Genomic DNA, 19,357 nt, shown 5'->3' on the forward strand with positions numbered 1-19,357 from the left:
GATGTGTAGCCATGTGGGAAAACACATATTTGCATTTGCTAAAACAATGTATGAAGTTCCCTAACTGAGAGAAATGTATTGATATATTGCAATATAGCAAATACTTTCTCATTGCAACTAGTCATTGTTTTCAAGTGTCCAAATCCATTTGTTGTGTACAAACTTGAGAAAATAATAGCATTTAGGGTAATGTTTGGCATAAGTTCTGTCTTAAACTGCAATTTTGTTTTGCCGTCATCATTTTCATACAGTGGCTAAAGCAAATAGAGGAAACTGAAGCTGCCCTTACTCAAAAGATGATTGACCTGGAAAATGAAAAGGTAAGAGAACAATTGTTCTGTAACCTTTCATTTTGGGCAACTAACAGGAACATGGATGCATGTTGGGGTGTTTTTTCTGCTCAACATTAATGACTTGATGCAACCACCTGGGGATCAGGAGGATGTTCTAGGGAAAGCAGGGAGCGATGAAACACCTGAAGTACTCTGAGGGAAGGTGGCAACTTTAGACGAAAAGCCACTGGATTGATCTGAGCCTCAACTTCAAAGGGACCCACCTTTCAGTCTTCCAGTTTATGACATTGTGCCCATGTAGGCAAATAACGCGTGGACAGCCACACCTTGTCTCCCACATGGATTTCAGGTCCCTCTTGTCGATGTTGATCAGTGACCCTCTTACAATCGATCTTCGCCCTCTCTAACTGCTCCTTCAACAACTGCTGCATCGCCTGAAGCTCTTGTATGAATTCCTTGACTGCTCGCACGATGGGACTGATGTGTGGAGCGGCAGAAGCTCGAGGGTGATATCCCAGGTTGGCAAAGAATGGGGTCTGTTGTGTGGTAGTGTGCACCGCCTTGTTGTAAGCAAATTCCGCGAGGGGCAAAAAGGAGACCCAGTTGTCTTGCTGGTAGTTGACTTAACAACGGAGGTATTGCTCCAATGTGCCATTCACTCTCTCAGTCTGGCAGTCCGTCTGCAGGTGATGGGACGATGACAGTTCACTCTGCAGGAGTTGCCACAAGGCACACCAAAAGTGGGCTGTAAATTGTGGGCCCTGATCCGAGACTAAGCTGTCTGGCAGACCGTGCAACCGGAAAATTGCTGCACATGCAGCTGAGCCATCTCCCAAGCGTTTGGAAATCCCGTGCACGGGATAAAATGGGCCATTTTAGTAAAAGCATCCACCACCATGAACACCATTGTTTTCCCCTGAGAGGAAGGAAGGTCAGTGATAAAGTCCATAGACACAATCTGCCAAGGACCCTCGGGCATAGGGAGCAGTTCTAGGAGTCCTGCTGGCCATCCCGTAATGTGTTTGGCTTGGGCACAGGTGGGGCAGGACTGGACATAGCGCTCCACCTCCCGCTTCATCCAGGGCCACCAAAATTCCCTGGCGATTGCTTGCAAGGTTTTAAAAACTCCAAAGTGCCCGGCGGTGGGGGAGTAAGGGCATTGCCGCAGGACCTTGACTCTCACATCCCCAGGGGGCACGTACATAGTATCATAATGACACAGCACCCTCCTTCAATGTGAAGCCCTCTACACTTCCAGGAGGCTGCCCCTCTAGTTTGGCATCCTTTTCCTCGACAAATGGATCTTGCTTTTGCGCCGAATGCAGTTCCTCCACCCAGGAATCCTGACACACCCCTGCCACCATCTTCTCAAGGGGTATAATCCATTGTGGCGGTCTCGGGGATGGGTTCTCCAGATATTCCAGTTTGCGGGACAGAGCATCTGCCCACTTGTTCTGCAGCTGGGGAATGTAACGAATTTTGAAATGGAAGTGAGCAAAGAACTGAGGCCAGCAAACTTGCCTCTGGTTTAACTTCCTGGCAGTGTGGAGACTTTCCAGGCACCTCTATCTCATGCTGCGCCCCTTCCAAAAGATGTTGCCAAGTTTCAAAAGCGTCCCGGATGGCCAGCAGCTCTTTTGCCCACACAGTATAGTTTTGCTCAGAACTCGTCAACTTCTTTGGAAAGTATGCACATGGCCTCAGCCCTCCCCCACCGGGCTGGTTGTAAAAGCACTGCACCGATAGCCACATCCAATGTGTACATCTCCACCACAAAGGGACTTGTAGGGTTTGCATGTTGCAGTATGTGCTCAGAGGGGAAACAAACCTTCAACTCCTCGAAGGCTACTTGCACGGCATCAGTTCAGTGGAAGGGACCTGAACCCTTCAGACAGTCCATGAGGGGAGTGGTCTTGTTGGAGTAATTTGCGATGAACTGATAGTAGTAGTTGGCGAACCCTAGGAACTGCTTAAGATCCTTCTTCGTTTTGCCACATGAGAACGCTGTAGACCTTTCCTGGGTCTATCTCCACTCCAATGGGAGAAATGCAGTGCCCCAAAAAGTCCAATGTGGTTAAATCAAAGCCCCACTTCTCCAGCTTGGCGTACAGGCAATGTTCCCTGAGACTTTGTAACACTGCCCACAAGGGCTCCTCATGCTCGGCTGGAGAGTTCGAATAGATGAGGTTATCATCCAAATAGTCCCTAAATATATTATTCATAAAACTCTGGAAGACCCCAGTACTATTGGATAGACCAAACGGCATGACCAGGTACAGTAGGGCCCCGCTTATAAGGCAGGTTAGGGACCAGTCCCCTGCCGTAAAGCAAAAATCACCGTAAAGTGGAACATCGATCAGCTGTAGTGCAGGGAGCTCCTCCCACAACAGCTGATCGATGTTCCGCTTTTCTCCGCCGCCTTCCTCGCACGCCTGTTTGCCAAGTTCGCTTAAGCACTCACCAGCCCTCCAAAGCCTCCCTCGCTTCCCACCACCACCACTCACACTCCCCCCTGCCTGTTTGTTCGCATGCTTTTCTCCGCCGCCTTCCTCACATGCCTGTTTGCCATGTTTGTTTAAGCACTTGCCAGACCTCCAAAGCCTCCCTCACTTGTCCCCCGACCACTCACACTCCCACCACCACCCCCACTTGCTAGCTCGCTCACTCACTCAGTAAACACACATTAACACACATTGCTTACCTTGGCTGCAGCGCTTCTATCTTTGCTGGGTCTCCTGGCATGGCGCTGAGGAGTGGGTAAAGCGGGGCCCTACTGTATACAAAATGGCACCCGCTTGGAAACGTTCCTTCCTTTAACTACAACTCCCATCAGCCCAACTGTGGGAGGAACGTTTTCAAGCTCTGATGACGCGCTCAGAGCGTCGGGCGCCATCAATTGGGTCTTTGTGGTATGACGGAAAATCACCACAAAAACGAAACAGGGTTACAATTTAAAACCACCGCATAAACGAAGCGCTGTAAAGCAAAGTGCTGTAAAGCGGGGGCCTACTGTACTCAAACTGTCCATATCAGGTCTTGAAGGCAGTCTTCCACTCATCCCCCTCCTTGATTCGTACCAGATTGTAAACCCCCCTCAAGTCCAACTTGGTATAAATCTTGGCTGACCACAGTTGGGAATGGTGATCTTGTTCAACTCTCGGTAATCATTACACAGGCGTAGCTCCTCATTCTTCTTAACAAACAGCAAAGGGGCCCTGGCCAGGGAATGGGATGGCCGAATGAATCCCCTCTTGAGGTTGGTTTCCCGGAATTCCCTTAGTGCCACCAACTCTAGTTCCGACAAGGAGTAGATCCACCCTGAAGGGATGCGCGCCCCCGGCATCAGATTTGTAGGGTCGGTGGAGGGACAACTGATTGGCTTCTTTTTTGTCAAACACATCCCAGTACTCCTCATACTTGTCTGGCAAGACGACTCCCTCCTGCAGTGCGACTCCTGCCATGATGTCGAGGGGAGTCTTCTTCCACGGTTGGCAGTGCTGATGGCAATACCCCGAGGTAAACACCACCACCACTTCATCCCAGAAGATTGTGGGGTTATGCTGAACCAACCAGGGCATTCCTAACACCACTGGGAAGTGGGCCAGGGACGCCACATAGAATGACAGTCTCTCCATATGTCCCGGGATTTCCATTCCCAGCGTCTCTGTCGCCCTGGTGCCTTTAAGGACTGCCCATCAATGGTCTCGATGGACAAGGGCTTCTCAAGTGTCTGAGTGGAGCTTTTCCCCTGTTTCAGGACTCCTAGCTGTTGGGATGCCATCTCTTTACGCTGAGGGTCACAAAACATCTCAGTCGTGGCTGCGATAAAGGTGGTATATTGACTCAGGACAGGATCGTTTCTCACCAAAAATGGGGTAGCCCATGTGGCTGCTGCCCCTTCCAAGAGGCTGATGATAAACGCCACCTTCACATCATCATTTGGAAACTCGGCTTGTCATACGCGTATGTACAGTTCACACTGGGCAAGGAACGTGGCAAACTGGTCACTCTGGACCCCATAGCAAGGAGGTAGTCCCACTGGCGCCTTGACTTGGGTGGGTGGTGCAGCTGCTGGTGCCACACCTCCTTGGGCAGCTTGGTTAAACAAGGCTTGAAGGATTTGATTCTCAAGTTGGAGATTCTGGACTTCAGTATACAAGGCTTTGATGGTTCTCTGAAGTCCCCCTTCAGTGCTGCCGCTGGCCTCCATGGTTTCGGACATGGGAGCATCAGTGAAAGGAGGTGGTGGCTGAGTCAAGCTGTCCTGCCCAGAGTCCGAGACACGAGACAGAGGCAAGGTTTGTTCTAATTCTCATTTTATTAGTGTGATGGTTACAAAGCGGTGTGCTTCATAAACCTGTCCACTCTGACTCATTACTTTCCCTAACTAGTCTACCTAAACAGTCTCTGCAGCGTGTGGGGAGAGTTGACTCAGCACTAGAGTCTGGGAGGGCACCTGCTTAAGTAGGGAAGGTCTTTGCGCTTAAGCAACAACTCCGCCGGAGTCCCACCCTCTGAAAGTCCCTCTTCTCACTCCTTCTCACACATGACAAGGGGGGGCGAGCCTCCAACTGCCCATCCAACAGCGGGGCTTCAGTAGGTGATGATGCAACCTCAGGTGGCAGGTTGGCGGGGAAGCATTTGAAGTGCCAGGCAGGGATTCTGGCACGGGTGGGGTTGGCACGCGCTAAGGGTCGCTTCCCAATGGCTCAAGCAGGGAACTTGCAGATGGGGCTGGACCTGCCTCAACAAGGGTGCAGGAGAATTCCCCCCTCCTCCAACGCCCCCAAGGACATCTGCCTCATCTGCCTCCTCTCCCTGATCTAGCTCCCCGGGCACCTGGGGCACAACAGTTACCTCTGTGGCAATCCATTTAGGCTTGTGAAATGGGTCCTTTATTAAAGGAAAAATAAAAAAGCACAGGTCTGTTTTGTGGGCAGCTTTCTTGTTATATGTATATTTTTTAAAAACAGTTGGTGGTATTCAACACTAGTCCTACTCAGAGTAGACCCATTGGATTTAATGGACATGACTAACTTAGGTTCATTCATTTCAATGGATCTACTCTGAGTAGGACTTAGTTGGATATAACCCCATAGATTGAAAATCTAAATATTAAATTGCCTTCATAGCATAACAACATAATTTAAAAGAAAAATGGACATTGGTGGTAGCCAATGTGGTGCTCTCCAGATGTTGTAGACTACAGCTCTCATCGTTGCTGACCATCAGCTGGCTGGGGCTGATGGGGTTGAAGTCCAACAACATCTGGGGGGCACCACATCTGTGATATACATTGAACTTGCTATTCATTATGTGGTGATCTCCCGCTTTACTTCCTGCTTTCAATTATGTTTTTAGGGGGATCTCTCCCTTGGAAATCAAGAGGTCCTCTCAGTCAGGCCAGTAACTGTTTCTATAAGAAGTCCTCCTAAGTCACTGAGCAAAAATCCCCCACTTAGAGTGGGCAGGTGTGTGAGTCATCCCACCTGGTGACTCTTTTGATTGACTGAGAAAAGAAAGCTGTGACTTGAAAGAAGTACACCAATGTACACACTCACTCTCAGAGTGAATATCTGCCCTCTGCTGTCTGCTGGTAGAGATAGAACCTGCCACCACGAAGGAGGTAAATCCGTGTAACCCTAAAGTGGGGCAGTTTGGGGGGTTTGGGGAAAAGGGGATTGTACGACACCTCCACACACACACACACATTTTTTCTGCACAGTTGGGTGGCCTCTATAGAGAGTAGAAGCGATCCTCTTACTGCTCAGGGTAAACTTCTACACAGCAGACATCCAGATTAGAAATAGATATGCAGATTATTGTCTTTTGTTCATGCTGAGCTGAAAGTTCTTTCAAAAACGTTTGACTTCAGTTTCAGTGGCAGGATAGGCAAGGGGTCAGAACACCTTCCAAATTTCACAGGGAATTCTTCTAAATTTAGAACATGGGGCTTACTGTATAGTGGCATCAGCAGCTTTTTCTTTTTTAAAAAAATAAGGCTTTGCTAGTGCAAGCAGTAGCAGCAGTGGCATGATGCTGAAGTTGGGTTTGTTGTTTTTATGGCGGTCCAAAGCTTCTTGTGGGTTTCCCCACCTCAGACAGCAGTACTAATGCATAGATGGCAGGAGCAAGACTCAAGAGGGAACTGTGTTCCATCATGAGGATGGGGCCAAAAGCACAGCTCCTCTTTACACCCTTCCCCTCTTCTCATGTGTAATGCATGAAAAGGTCTACTAACGATAGCCTGTTTTGGATCTCGACATGCAGCAACTGCTGAAGAGGCCAGAGACCATCTACCTGTGTGAGTTTCTGCAAGACCTGCTCCCTGCATTTCTGGCTAATTTCCACCTGGCCTGGAAGGGTGGGGCACTGTTCCTCTCCAGCTACAAAAGCAGCAACTGCTGAAGGGGCCAAAGACCATCTACCTGTGTGAGTTTCTGCAAGACCTGCTCCCTGCATTTCTGGCTAATTTCCACCTGGCCTGGAAGGGTGGGGCCCTGTTCCTCTCCAGCTACAAAAGTAGCAACTGCTGAAGGGGCCAAAGACCATCTACCTGTGTGAGTTTCTGCAAGACCTGCTCCCTGCATTTCTGGCTAATTTCCACCTGGCCTGGAAGGGTGGGGCCCTGTCTCTCTCCAGCTACAAAAACAGCAACTGCTGAAGGGGCCAAAGACCATCTACCTGTGTGAGTTTCTGCAAGACCTGCTCCCTGCATTTCTGGCTAATTTCCACCTGGCCTGGAGGGGTGGGGCCCTGTTCCTCTCCAGCTACAAAAGCAGCAACTGCTGAAGGGGCCAAAGACCATCTACCTGTGTGAGTTTCTGCAAGACCTGCTCCCTGCATTTCTGGCTAATTTCCACCTGGCCTGGAGGGGTGGGGCCCTGTTCCTCTCCAGCTACAAAAGCAGCAACTGCTGAAGGGGCCAAACACCATCTACCTGTGTGAGTTTCTGCAAGACCTGCTCCCTGCATTTCTGGCTAATTTCCACCTGGCCTGGAAGTGCGGGGCCCTGTCTCTCTCCAGCTACAAAAACAGCAACTGCTGAAGGGGCCAGAGACCGTGTGTGTGTGTATGTGCGCGTGAACCTGCTGCTCGGGATGTCTATAGACTACTGGGGTTAGTTGTTTTTTAGTTGTTTTTGGGGTCAAGATTTAATTTTGGAGATTCATTTTTGCTGTTATTTGGACTACAGCATATTTTTGTTAGACACTGTTGTGAAGTGTGTGGGGATTGCTTAATTGTATATTTATTGAGATGTTTTCATTAGTTTGTTGTTTATTATTATTGTTTGGCTACTTATATACTGTGTATATTTATATTTCTTCGTTGTATTATTTCTCTGTTGTACACCGCCCAGAGAGCTATGCTAGTTGGGCGGTATGGAAATTTAACAAATAAATAAAAATAAATAAATGCTGAATGCTGGAGGCAGAGTAGGATCTCTCACCAATTGTCCCCTACCCTCAACGTAATTCATTGATTGACTCTGTGTGTACTGAGCATGCACCTTAGATACAGGGACCCTGCTGATCTCAGGGTTCCCAGCTATATAGGCTCCCTCTGTGAAAGTGCAAATAGTATGCACAATCCTGCTCCTCCATATGTTGATTCACGGTAGGCAGAACTTTTGCTTGATGGCTACTCAAACTGCAAGCTTTTATATGGAGCCAGATCACGTGTCATGGAAAATACATTCAGTAGCACTACGTTCAACATTGTTATCTAACTACTAATATACTCCTTGGTGCTCTCGCTCTCGCTCTCGCTCTCTCGCTCTCGCTCCCTCTTTTGCTGTTGTAGACTAGTGATTGACACCTGAAGTGCCAAAGCTTATGACTCTGGCTATTCCTTTTTGAGTCAAGCTGAAGAACAAACCCTCCCTTGTTTTTATTATTATTCAGGACCTGTTCAGTAAACAGAAGGGTTATTTAGAGGAAGAACTTGACTACAGGAAGCAAGCTCTGGACCAGGCTTATATGGTAGGAAATCTGTGTTTGATTAAAATAAGTTTAATAAGCATATATGTATGCTATCTATTCCATTAAATTAAGAGATTAGAAACTGCCTAGTTTAGATAAAAAGTTAGACTTGTAGATTTTTTATGTGTTTTAAATGGCATACACAAAATTTTAACACCCTGCAATAACGCCACTGGAAAGTTGAAATGACTCACTGTGATAGCCTTGCAATGGCAATTCTTGGGATTGTGACCTTCGTTGTTTAAAACCATCATTGCTAAAGTTCAGCTCAAGCTATCCACAACAATGCTAGTCGTACAGAGATAAAGTTTATTTCTAACGTTTCCAAGTATAAGGAAAAGTTAGTAGTCTTTTTTGGAAACTCTTACAAGCTGCCAGGTGACTTTCCTCCTTCAGCTTCAACTGCTAAACAGGTACACAGAAGAGGCAGAGTCAGGTCAGTTCTCATTTTAAAAAAATAATTATTGAACAACTAAATGGAAAACAATATACTGTAAGTCAATAAACTGTATCCAATGCAAATCACAAATCAGAATAAAATTTAAGACATGTCATTCTCTGTCTCTGATGTTCAGGCATGAGTGCTAATGCTTATGTACCCAAATCAACACCACCAACGCACAACAAGAGGGAAGAGCCCTGAGAAGTGTATGGCTGTTTGGCTGGCTGGCATGCTAAACAGGAGAACTCCATGTTGTAACATTTTGTTGCAGGGTCCAGTTGTTAAACAACTTCATACAGTAGTTGTTTTGAATTTATTAAAATCGGCTTTCCTGAAGTCCAGGGTACATGCATGACTACTCTCAGCTTTTGCTTCCTTTGAAATTAAGAACTCTAGGATAGAGTGGTCACTTTCCCCCGTAACTGCCACTGCATCCACCAAGTCATCTCTGTTGGTTAGAATCAATTCAAGGATAGCTGATCCTCTAGTTGCTTCCCCTACTTTCTGTAGAAGAAAGTTATCTCCAACACAAGTCAGAAATTTATTGGAGGGGCCGTGTTTGGCAGAATTTGTCTCCCAAAAGATATCGGGGTAAATGAAGTCCCCTATTACTACTACATCATGCCTCCTCGAAACATTGGCAATTTGCTTTTCAAAAGTTACATTCTCGTCTTCTCCTTGATTGTGAGGTCGGTAATAGACTCCAAGCTCCACATTCCTTTTATTACTTGCCCCATAGGTGTGTTTGGCAGAATATGAGTCCCATCATCCCTGACCATTGGGCATCTGTAGGACCACAGATTCCCCATCTCTGCTCTAAAAAGTACACAGTCCATATTTAGGTCTTCCAAAGTAGCTACAAGGAAATGTCAGATGTGTCCCTCTATTCACTGGAAGTATGTTTATGGGAATGCTTAATCAAGGCACAGACTAGCGTCATTTTCTGAGCACAGATAAAGAAGGTTTCAATACAAGATCTAATGAGCAGATGGTTCGACACATCTTTGTCAGTATTCTGTCCACGTCATCAGGTTGCATTAACTGGAACCACTGGGTCTGATGTTGCATTGGACACCTTGGCTGGCACTGTCACAGTAATAGCATCTAAATCACTGTGGAGCTGAGTGACTTTATCTTCGAAATGCTTAGCCAACTAGTTACCATTAGACACAGTGTGCTCCAGAGGTCCCCCCCCCGTTAGGGTTTTCAATTGTGAGGAGGCTTCTAAGGTTGGAGGTGGAGCAGGTGGAGCTATTGTGTTAGGGACACTGGGAGCAGCACTTGGTGTCTCCTGAACAGGGCTGTTGTTAAGCTGACAGGTATATTTTTATGATGCTGAATGCAACAAGTAGTAGCTTTCCCAGCAATACTAATAATGTTAAGTAATACTTTTCTTAACTCAATATATAAACAAATTAAGGAATTCACTACAATAAGATGTGATGAAGGCTTTTAGCATAGATGACTCCTCCCCCATTAGGCAAATTTATATATGAAGGTATACTAATGAAGGTTTACTAATGTGGCTTCAACATACCTCTCCTCTATGAATATGTCTAACCATTCCTTTTGTTACACCATTTGTGCTAGAAACCCTCATGACATTTCACTGTGGTGAATTTATTAGTTGACTTTCACACTGACTAAATAAAATAATTATTTTATTTGAAGGACACTCCTTTTAGGGGTGGAGAAGATACACTGCAAAATGATCAAGGGGCTGCAGCAACTCCACTAATAAGCAAAGGTCACAAAATTTGGGTGATTATTCATTTTGTAAAAATCACACTTCATCTGGATCTCAAAGAGACTTAACAAAGAATAGAAACATATGAAATGTAAGCATAAAACAAAACACTGAAGAAAAAAACATTAGAACAGCATTCCCTGTGCAAAGGCCTACTGAAACAAAATTGACTGAAATTTAGCAGGGATGGTGCCTGCCTAATTTCTGATAGGAGGAGTTCCATAGAGTTGGACCCACTGTACTGAAGGCGTGACTCCTTGTTGATGTAAGTATTGCTTCTGGTCCATGGGGGACCACTAATGGCCATCCCTCAGATCTCATGATTTATTATGAGATAACATGATAAGAATATAAGAAGATCCTTGTGGGATCAGACCAAAAGTCCATTTAGTCCAACATTTTAGCCATGTGACATGACATGAGCTCAACAGCACTCTTCCTGCTTGTGATTCTCAGAAACATACTGCCTCCAGTAGTGGAAGTAGTACACAGACTGGCATCATGACTAGTAGCCTCATCCTCCATGGAATTGTATAAACCTCTTTAAAAGCCAGTCATGTTGGTAGCCATTACTATATCTTGTAGTGGTGAATTCCATAGTGTAACTGTGCTATGTGAAGAAATACTTTACTTGGACAGTCCTGAACTTTCCAACATTCTACTTCATTAGATAGCCTTGGATTCTAGTATTATGAGAGGGAGAGAGAACTTCTCTTTATCCAGTTTGTTCACACACTGTGTAATTTTATGCACCTCTGTTGTGTGCCACACTTTGTCTTTTTTCCAAACTAAAAAGCCCCAAATGTTGTAATCTTTAATCATATGGGAGTTGTTTCAGCCCCTTTATAATTTTGGTTGCCCTTTTCAGAACCTTTCCCAGCTCTACAATGTCCTTTTTGAGGTGAGGCAACTAGTATATGGAATTGCAAGCACGGTTGCACCATAGATTTGCATAACAGCATTATGATATTAGCAGTTTTAGTTTCACTTCCCTTCCTAATGATCCCTAAAGTGAAATTTGCCTTTTTCACTGCTGCCACACACTGGGTCCACATTTTCGTTGGGCTATCCATGACAGCTCCAAGATTTCTTTCCTGGTCGGTCACCACCAGTTAGACCTCAGATTCAAAAAAGGACTTCTCTGATTCAAACCAAGTGGATCGATTCGTGAACCATAGTGGATCATGAGTCCAGTTTCGAATCCGCAGTCCAGTGGATCCACTTTACCAGTCAGTCTGAGGGCTACAGCTCTGCTTCTGTCCTTTTACCCCCCCCTTTTTCTTAAAAGAAAAGATAAGTTCTGCTATAGGCCACCCTGCCAGTGTGAGACTCCTTGCTGTCAAATGTTTTGAATTACAAGAGCAAGTCCCTCTGGGAGCAATGGAGCTTAATGTTTTTAATTCATGGGACTCCCATAGACAATGTGGGCTATCATTGCTGGTCCCAGGCACTTCCTCCTCCCCATTTGGATTTGGGCCTGAAAGATTAAGTGTGAGCGCATGGAGGGTAAGTTGTAAGCAAGCAATTTGTGATGTTGCATTACATGATTCCTGATCATAGGGCACATCTTTTAAGGCATCAACCTTAGCTTTGAATTTCCTGGCTTTGTGGAGCTTAAATCAACACAGTAGAGCTTAAACTCTGGTCTTAAACAGGCAGGGTTTTTTTGTATCATTGAATTTCCATGGTTTTTGAAAAGCAGGTTAAAATGCTAGGTTCTGTTACATGTTATTTCTGTGCCTCTCCATGTATGGCTATGTGGGGGGAGGGGTTCAGTCTGGGGGTGTTCAGTGTGGTGCAGTCCCCCTGGCAGTTTCTCAGGTTTCCAAATGTGTCCACAGACCCAAGAAGATCTGTGACCCCTTGACTAACCACTACATCACAATGTCATATTCCATAACTAAAATAATGGGCATTGCACATAGCATCTAGAAGGCAGATCCCTCTGCAAACATTGTAGTCCTGGCAAAATGTTCATTTCAAAAATCATTGTAGCCATGCCGTCTTGTTTTGCATGTAGTTGTTGCCATACACTGTAATGGGGTTGGGAAACTTTAACATCTTTGTAACTGCTGCTCAGAACATCACTAAACCAATAAAAGCATGTGTTCATTGACAAATCTGAATAAAGTACACTTTCAATTTCATCAAAATTGTTAAGAAATATATGCCTGTATAAAAATGGCAGAAAAAAGGGTCAATTCACCATTTTTCAGCACTGTTTAACTTGTGGCATTTTTGTTGGATTGGTTTGAAATTTGGATGTAGACTTTATCAGATAGATCATGTATATCATGTTTCAAGTTAGTAGCTCAGCAGGTGCTATTTTTATAAGCTACAAGAATACCCCGCTATACGGACCTTCACTTTACGGACACTCGTGAGTACAGACATATTTACAGTAGCACCATTCCCGTTTACGTACGCTCACTTCACAAGAACGGACACTTAACTGTTTTAATTTTACTAGTGTAGCGTTATAGCTAAGTTTTATGAGTGACTGAGTGTGTGGGACTGAACCCATTATTCCCTTTTCCTCGTTCCCTCCCCTCTCTCATGGTTTCGTTTTGTATGGGGTGTTTGTTGGAGGATTTTTTTACCTCTCCCCTCCTCAGCCCTGTTGAGGGCTCTGGCGGGTACCGTTTCCCCGAGATGAGCCTAGGCTGGGAGCCTTCTCGCCTTTTGCCGCCAGCTTTGTTTCTTTCCAGGCGGCGGTGGGGCTTTTTTACTTTCCTTCCCTCCTCCTTAGGAGGGCTCCGGCGGCTGCCGTTTCCCCGTTCAAACACGTTTGGCTTTGCCATTTAATGGCAGATAAAAAGAAAAGGTAGTGCGTCACTGTAAGTACATTTTCGATTTACATACTCGCTCTGGACCCATTGCGTACGTTAATGAGGGGTATTCCTGTATAGAAAATAAGACTGCAATACAACTTATATTTAAAGGTAGAGGGCACTTTTAATTAGGGATATGTTCATTTTCATCAATTTGAAACAAGGAATTAGTTTGTCCATAATAATGGAGTTCTCTTGGAAATCTGATCTGCTCTGAATATATACATACCTTAACACAAAGCCAGCCTACTGGTCCTTATAGCCCATTATTAAGCTACTGTGATTGGCACAGCAAGCCAGGTGCTCAGGCAGGAGTCTTTCCTAGCCCTGCTAATCCAAGATCCTTTTCATTGGAGACAGCACCTCCAGGATTGAACCTGGAACCCTTCTACCTGCAAACCATGTACTCTGCAAAATGCTGTGGCCCCTATCAGTGTTGTTCTTTTGCCCAGCACAGTAGCAAACCTGATTACTACATGAACAACAAGCCTTTTAAGTATAGAACTTCCAATAAATCTTTTAAGTAGATATCTTGCCCAGTCTGTATCTGTATTGGAATTGTTTTAAATATTTCTTTTTATTGTTTAATTGCCTGTTTGCCACCCTGGGCTCCTTTGGGAGGAAGGGTGAGACGGTGATGACTACTACTACTACTACAACAACAACAACAACAACAATAATGCTATAGTCCCTATAGTGCAGTGATTGGAAACCTCTGGTCCATAGAACTAATTAGGCCCACGAAAACATTTTGGCCAAGCCATGCCCACCTCCCCTACACTTGACATCAAATATGACATCTTGCAGCTGAGCCAAAAGGCTTTTTTTTTTGCAGACACAGCTGATCAGCAGCACCTGCCAAGCCCCCTGCATAGCACTTCTCAAGTGCTGACAATCGGGTGATCATTGGGGCTTCCGTACATAGCACTGTGCAGATAGCTCACCTGACCTCAGGTGGCCAGCCCTACCCAGCTGGCAAACTTGGCCCATACTAGCCAGATCCAATTTGCCAGCCCTGCTACAGCGCAAAGAAGTGTTGTGTGCCTTTCACATAGGATGTTCATTTGTTTTTTGTCTCTGTTGTGAATTGTACCCTTGTATATTGCAAGCTTTTTTTCACTTACAGTTCTGTTGTTGCTCATCTTGTGTGGTGTTGGCTTTCTGTATTCAAACAAGGATCTGTTTTGTATATGATTTGGGTTGGTTTAGAAAATCCAGGAGCTGGAAGCCACACTCTATAATACTCTGCAGCAGGAGCCAGGAAAGAGAGTGAGTGAATCACTGAATGAGGCCCAGAAGGAGGACTTGCATGCTGCGGTGGAGAAGGTGCGGAGGCAGATACTCAGGCAAAGCCGTGAATTTGATTGCCAGATCCTACATGAGCGCATGGAATTGTTGCAGCAAGCACAGCAGGTAACCTAGAACTTTCCATCCTAGGCACTACATTTCTAGCCCTGCCTTAACTACCACCATTTGGGGACTTTACCTCCCCTTTTATTTCACCCTGCCGAATTCCAAAGGGGGTCTTTAAGTTGTGCATGTTATATAGAGAAGTGGTTCCCAAGCATTTTTTTCCTCGCAGACTGCCTGAAAATTGCTGAGTGTCTGATTTTTTATTTATTTATTTATTTAATTTATATACCGCCCCCTAGCCGAAGCTCTCTGGCCGGTTTACAGTAACTTTCTGCCTGTTGTAGCAATTGTAATGCACAGTGCAGGCCTTTTAATTGTATTTTTATTGCTTCTTTTATTTCTTATATTGTATTTTATAGTATTACACTTTGCATTCCATAGAATTTAGACTGTAATACAATATAAGAAATAAAAGAATCAATGAAAATACCTTTCAAATTCAAAATGACTTTAATGTGGACATGCTGTGGACCACCTGAATTAAGCTGATGGACCACTAGTGGTCATGGGCCACATTTGGGAACCTCTGGTATAAATGAAAAAGTTGTTCCCATGTTCCAGTTTAAAATGTAGCCCTACCCTTGAATTCATAGGCAAACAGCCATAGCACAAAGCTCTACTCTTATAAATCTGCAAAGTCTAAGGGTAGAGACACACTCACTGTTCTGCTAGTTCCAGTGTTTCTCCATCTTTCTTTTCTGAAAACAGGGACACATGACACTAGTCAAACTCCGCCCCTTTTTACTGTAAAACCTGGTGGATCAGCTTGAATGCATTTTTAAAAATTCAGCTTCAAACAGATTTCATAACTGATTGGCTGATCAACCTGTTGCTCCTCAGAAACCCTTTGCTATAGGCGATTAGTGTGTTCACAGCTAAGAACTGTGTAGGGTGTTGTTGGTTACTGTCAGATGTTGAACCAGAAGAAGAGACAAGAACTGTCTTCTGATAGACTGTTCACTCCAAAGTGTTTTTAGCCAGTCTGTAGTTCTAAAGTTCTGCCTCTTTCAAGAGAACAAATCAGATACCTGTCTGACTAGTAAAATGACACGCTAAACCATTCCCCAGGGGCAGAGATTTAAGAACTGTATGTGTTTATTGTGTGATTTGATGGGTATAAATGACAAAAAATTCCCCTAGTTTGTTTGACTGAAGGGTAGTGACTACTAAGAAGGGAGGAGATTTCCCTCAGAAAAGGTGATGGATGATTGAATATCCACCAAATAAGTATTCACATGTTTCTTAATCTATAGTCTTCACATTTTCAGACTGTAAGTGTTACACCAAAAAAGGCTCTTTTACATCTGGAGGAAGCTCCAAAAATACACACCAGATGGGAGACCAAGAGATAAGTCAACAGCTTTATTGATTACCAATATCTTTTGCAAAAGAGAGACTAGGTATCTGGCTCGTGCCTGAAAACCAGTCTAAAGCATAGTTACACAGATACGAGTGATATATGCTCTCAAGCCTCCTCACACAGCCCCTCCCGTCTTTGTCAGTAAGTTCCCCAGACTTTCTTCCATTGCCTTGCATTGAGCCAGCGTCCTCACCTTGAGCGCTTCATCCGTGCTGTCTCTGCCTCCCCCCCTCCTCCTAACAAGACACATTCCAGTGAGCCATTATCTACTTGAACAGTATCTTGTTACATGGGATGGGTAGACTAAGTATCTAAATATCAAACACCAACTGAACATTTAGCATTCACAGGCACCTTAGGAATTTTGTTTTCCTAGTTCTATGTTATCTCAAGTTAACACATTCTATGCTGTGTCAAATTAACACCACATGCACTATAGTTCCCAAACTAGGCCTAATTTCATTACATAAGTAAATGTCATGAAAAGCTCATGGGGCTACAGGCAATATTCTTACAGAGGGAAAATTCTTTAGAATTGATAGAATAGGAAATTGGGATGAAAAGATCTCTCAATTTCAGTTCTCTCTATTTCTCCAATCTTAAATTCAGTTTTCCACATTTCTGCAGCAGTTTGCAAATTTCTTTTTTAAAAAATCCTTATGAAAATTCTAAAGCATTTTAGTACAAATGACTCCTAATTAACACATTTTTCTATGCAGGTTTGACTAAGGTACACATGTTTATAAGCAATTTCTTTTAATATAATGCATTTTTGTATGTTGTTTTCACTAATATATTGTTTATGCACATTTTTCTTCAATATATGCTTTTTTTGTAAACATTGTTTGGATAGAGAACTGCATCGCAAAATTCAAATAAGTTTATACTGAAATGGATAGCCCCTTTGAAGTAAGTTATCTGCTAACTATTAAGCTTCAAAATTCACAAGGCTTCTGCAGACTTGGGCAACAATTTCATTTTCCCTTGTGATAACTGCAGGTACCAGGGAATAGACTGATTTAAACGTAAATGTAGTTTCAGGTATTGCTTTTGCCCTCCATTGCTCACAAGAATGATCTCAAGTAAATAGTTACAACACTAGAAAGTAGACTATTGTAATATGGGGATAGTAATGGTGGCCTGCCTTTCCAAGGTAGTGATAATGCTTGAGAAGCAGTAGAACATTTAGGAGGAAAAGTACATGGTTGCTAAAGGCACAGAGTGTCTGTCAGGGAAAGGGACCATCCATATTCTCAGGAATGTGTGCTGGGCCCACGGATGCTTTTCCATCTCTTTGTTGTCAGGCTGAGCCCTGCATTTTATGCAGTAATAATTTTAAAAGTGCCAACACATGTCAAGAGTGCTTTTCCTTCATCACCAATACCTGCAGCCTGTCCCCACACACTGTATACTGAGAATTTACAATTGCCTGACTGTATGCTTTTGCACACTTCTGGGGTGGGAAATTTGTATGCATGCTCTGTCAGTACTTAATTGGCATAATAGAATCAACAAATCAGAAGGTGGGAATAAATATAAAAGGAAACGCCTGCTGGTATAAGTGGGAAAGACTGAAGTTGCTCCTCATATGCAAATTCAAATATGTGCAGGTGTGGACTAGTCTGGTCCAATTTGAATGGGGGGGCATGCTCAAAGTCAACAAATAAAAGGAACATCACCTTCTCTCCCCAGAGTTCATAGAAGTCCTCCATCCATCTGCTTTTGTTTTCCAACCCAGGAGTTTTCCCCCAGCAACATGGGAGACATAAGACAACACATGTTCCATTGCCTTCTCCTTTTCCTCAAATCTGGCAGCCCCTCTCTGTGGATGCTGTTCCCTGCCCTTTGCTCTTCACCACTCCACCCCCTCTCTCATGGAGTTCAAGAAAGAGAGTTCCTTCCTGCTGCATCCCTCAGTCTCACAGAAAAATAAGGGATGCAGCTGTCTCATCAAAAGACCTGGGGTTTATCTACATGGGAGCACCACTTTATACTAAAGATGCTATTTTTATGTGTTTTCTAGTTGCACTGTCCACAGTAAGAGCTCAATGCCAGCTGCAAACACTGTGTTTTCTGTTCACATCTAGAGGAAGGATCAATCACTCAGTTTCCTAATGACCGCACCCTCTAATTTAACATTTCCAAACCCTCTGGTTACCTGGCAACCAAGCATGCTCAGTTTGTTTTACCAGTTAGTTTCATTTTTTAAAAAAAACAACCCGGAAGTGCAATTATTTGTTTTTTCACTGGTACAATACAGCTGAAATACAAATCTTTGAGCAGTGTTATGCTTTTGCACACAAATTAGGGGAGGGAAATGCAGGCACTGTTTGCAGCAACATAAAAATGCCAGGAGAACAGGAGAGAGCAGCTGGAAGTTGCTCTTCAGCTCACAAGAAATGAAATGAACAAAGGGAGAAGGAGGGAGTGGGTTGGAGAGGGGAACAATTGACACACCCACCTAAAAGCATCGGAGCAAAGTGTCTGCAAGCACTAGAGATACAGAATGAAGACATTTTTCCTTCCCGTTTTGTATTATCAGAGGATTGGGTTAGTACAGATTTACGGTGGGAAACTGTGTGATAGATTCTGTTTGCCAGTAACGTCATGTGAACAATGCAAATTAAAAGGAGACACTAAACCACCATGTAGATGAGCCCCTGGTGTATTGAGGCAAGATTTTTGTGACTTACAAAAAGTGGAAGCAGATAGTGAAAGTCCAGCTCAGTCACAGTAACTGATGCCTGGAGGAACAGAATCCCTATTATCATCCCATCTAAAAGACTTCAGCTTGCTCACCTTAAGAGCTTGGCAGGTAACAGTAGAGCTATTCAAAATGTCAGGAAAAAGTGAAACCCCATCAAATAGCTGCATATGTATCACCAGTACCTGGGGAAATAGAATGGTGATGTCCTGTCAGACAATGGAGGGGCATTTTAATCTCTACTGTTCCTAGGCTAACTGCAAAGTACAACTGAAACACAACAGTAGCAATTCTAGCTCCTGCAACGATTTAGTATGTAATGGAATGCAGTTATAAAACTGATACTGAAATCTAAGAGTTAAGGAAAATACCCATTGTGGTGCCAATATTTAAGAATGGGATTATAAATGATCCAGCAATTAAATCTTCTAAATATAATTAGTAAGTTATTTGCTAAACATTTATATGATAAAGCAGTAGACTGGATGGAAGTGGAAGCTGTTTTAGGCAAGGCTGACCAATTACAACATTGACTTTTTTGTCACTGGGTGTCCAGGCAGCTGAAGTGGAAAGGAATGCCTATGC

General features: G+C 44.1%; 1 protein-coding gene across 1 annotated transcript in view; it reads left to right on the forward strand.

The window, feature by feature from the left end:
- Positions 1 to 19,357, forward strand: part of JAKMIP1 (janus kinase and microtubule interacting protein 1) — a 206,847-nt gene that overhangs the window by 170,129 nt on the left and 17,361 nt on the right. Inside the window, exons 18-20 of the mRNA XM_061582551.1 lie at positions 252 to 320; positions 8,198 to 8,275; positions 14,505 to 14,708. Coding sequence (XP_061438535.1) covers positions 252 to 320; positions 8,198 to 8,275; positions 14,505 to 14,708 — 351 coding nt within the window. The remainder of the gene's footprint in view (positions 1 to 251; positions 321 to 8,197; positions 8,276 to 14,504; positions 14,709 to 19,357) is intronic.

This window comes from Rhineura floridana, chromosome 8 (genome assembly GCF_030035675.1).
Source record: "Rhineura floridana isolate rRhiFlo1 chromosome 8, rRhiFlo1.hap2, whole genome shotgun sequence".
In the NCBI taxonomy this organism is placed as follows: Eukaryota; Metazoa; Chordata; class Lepidosauria; order Squamata; family Rhineuridae; genus Rhineura; species Rhineura floridana.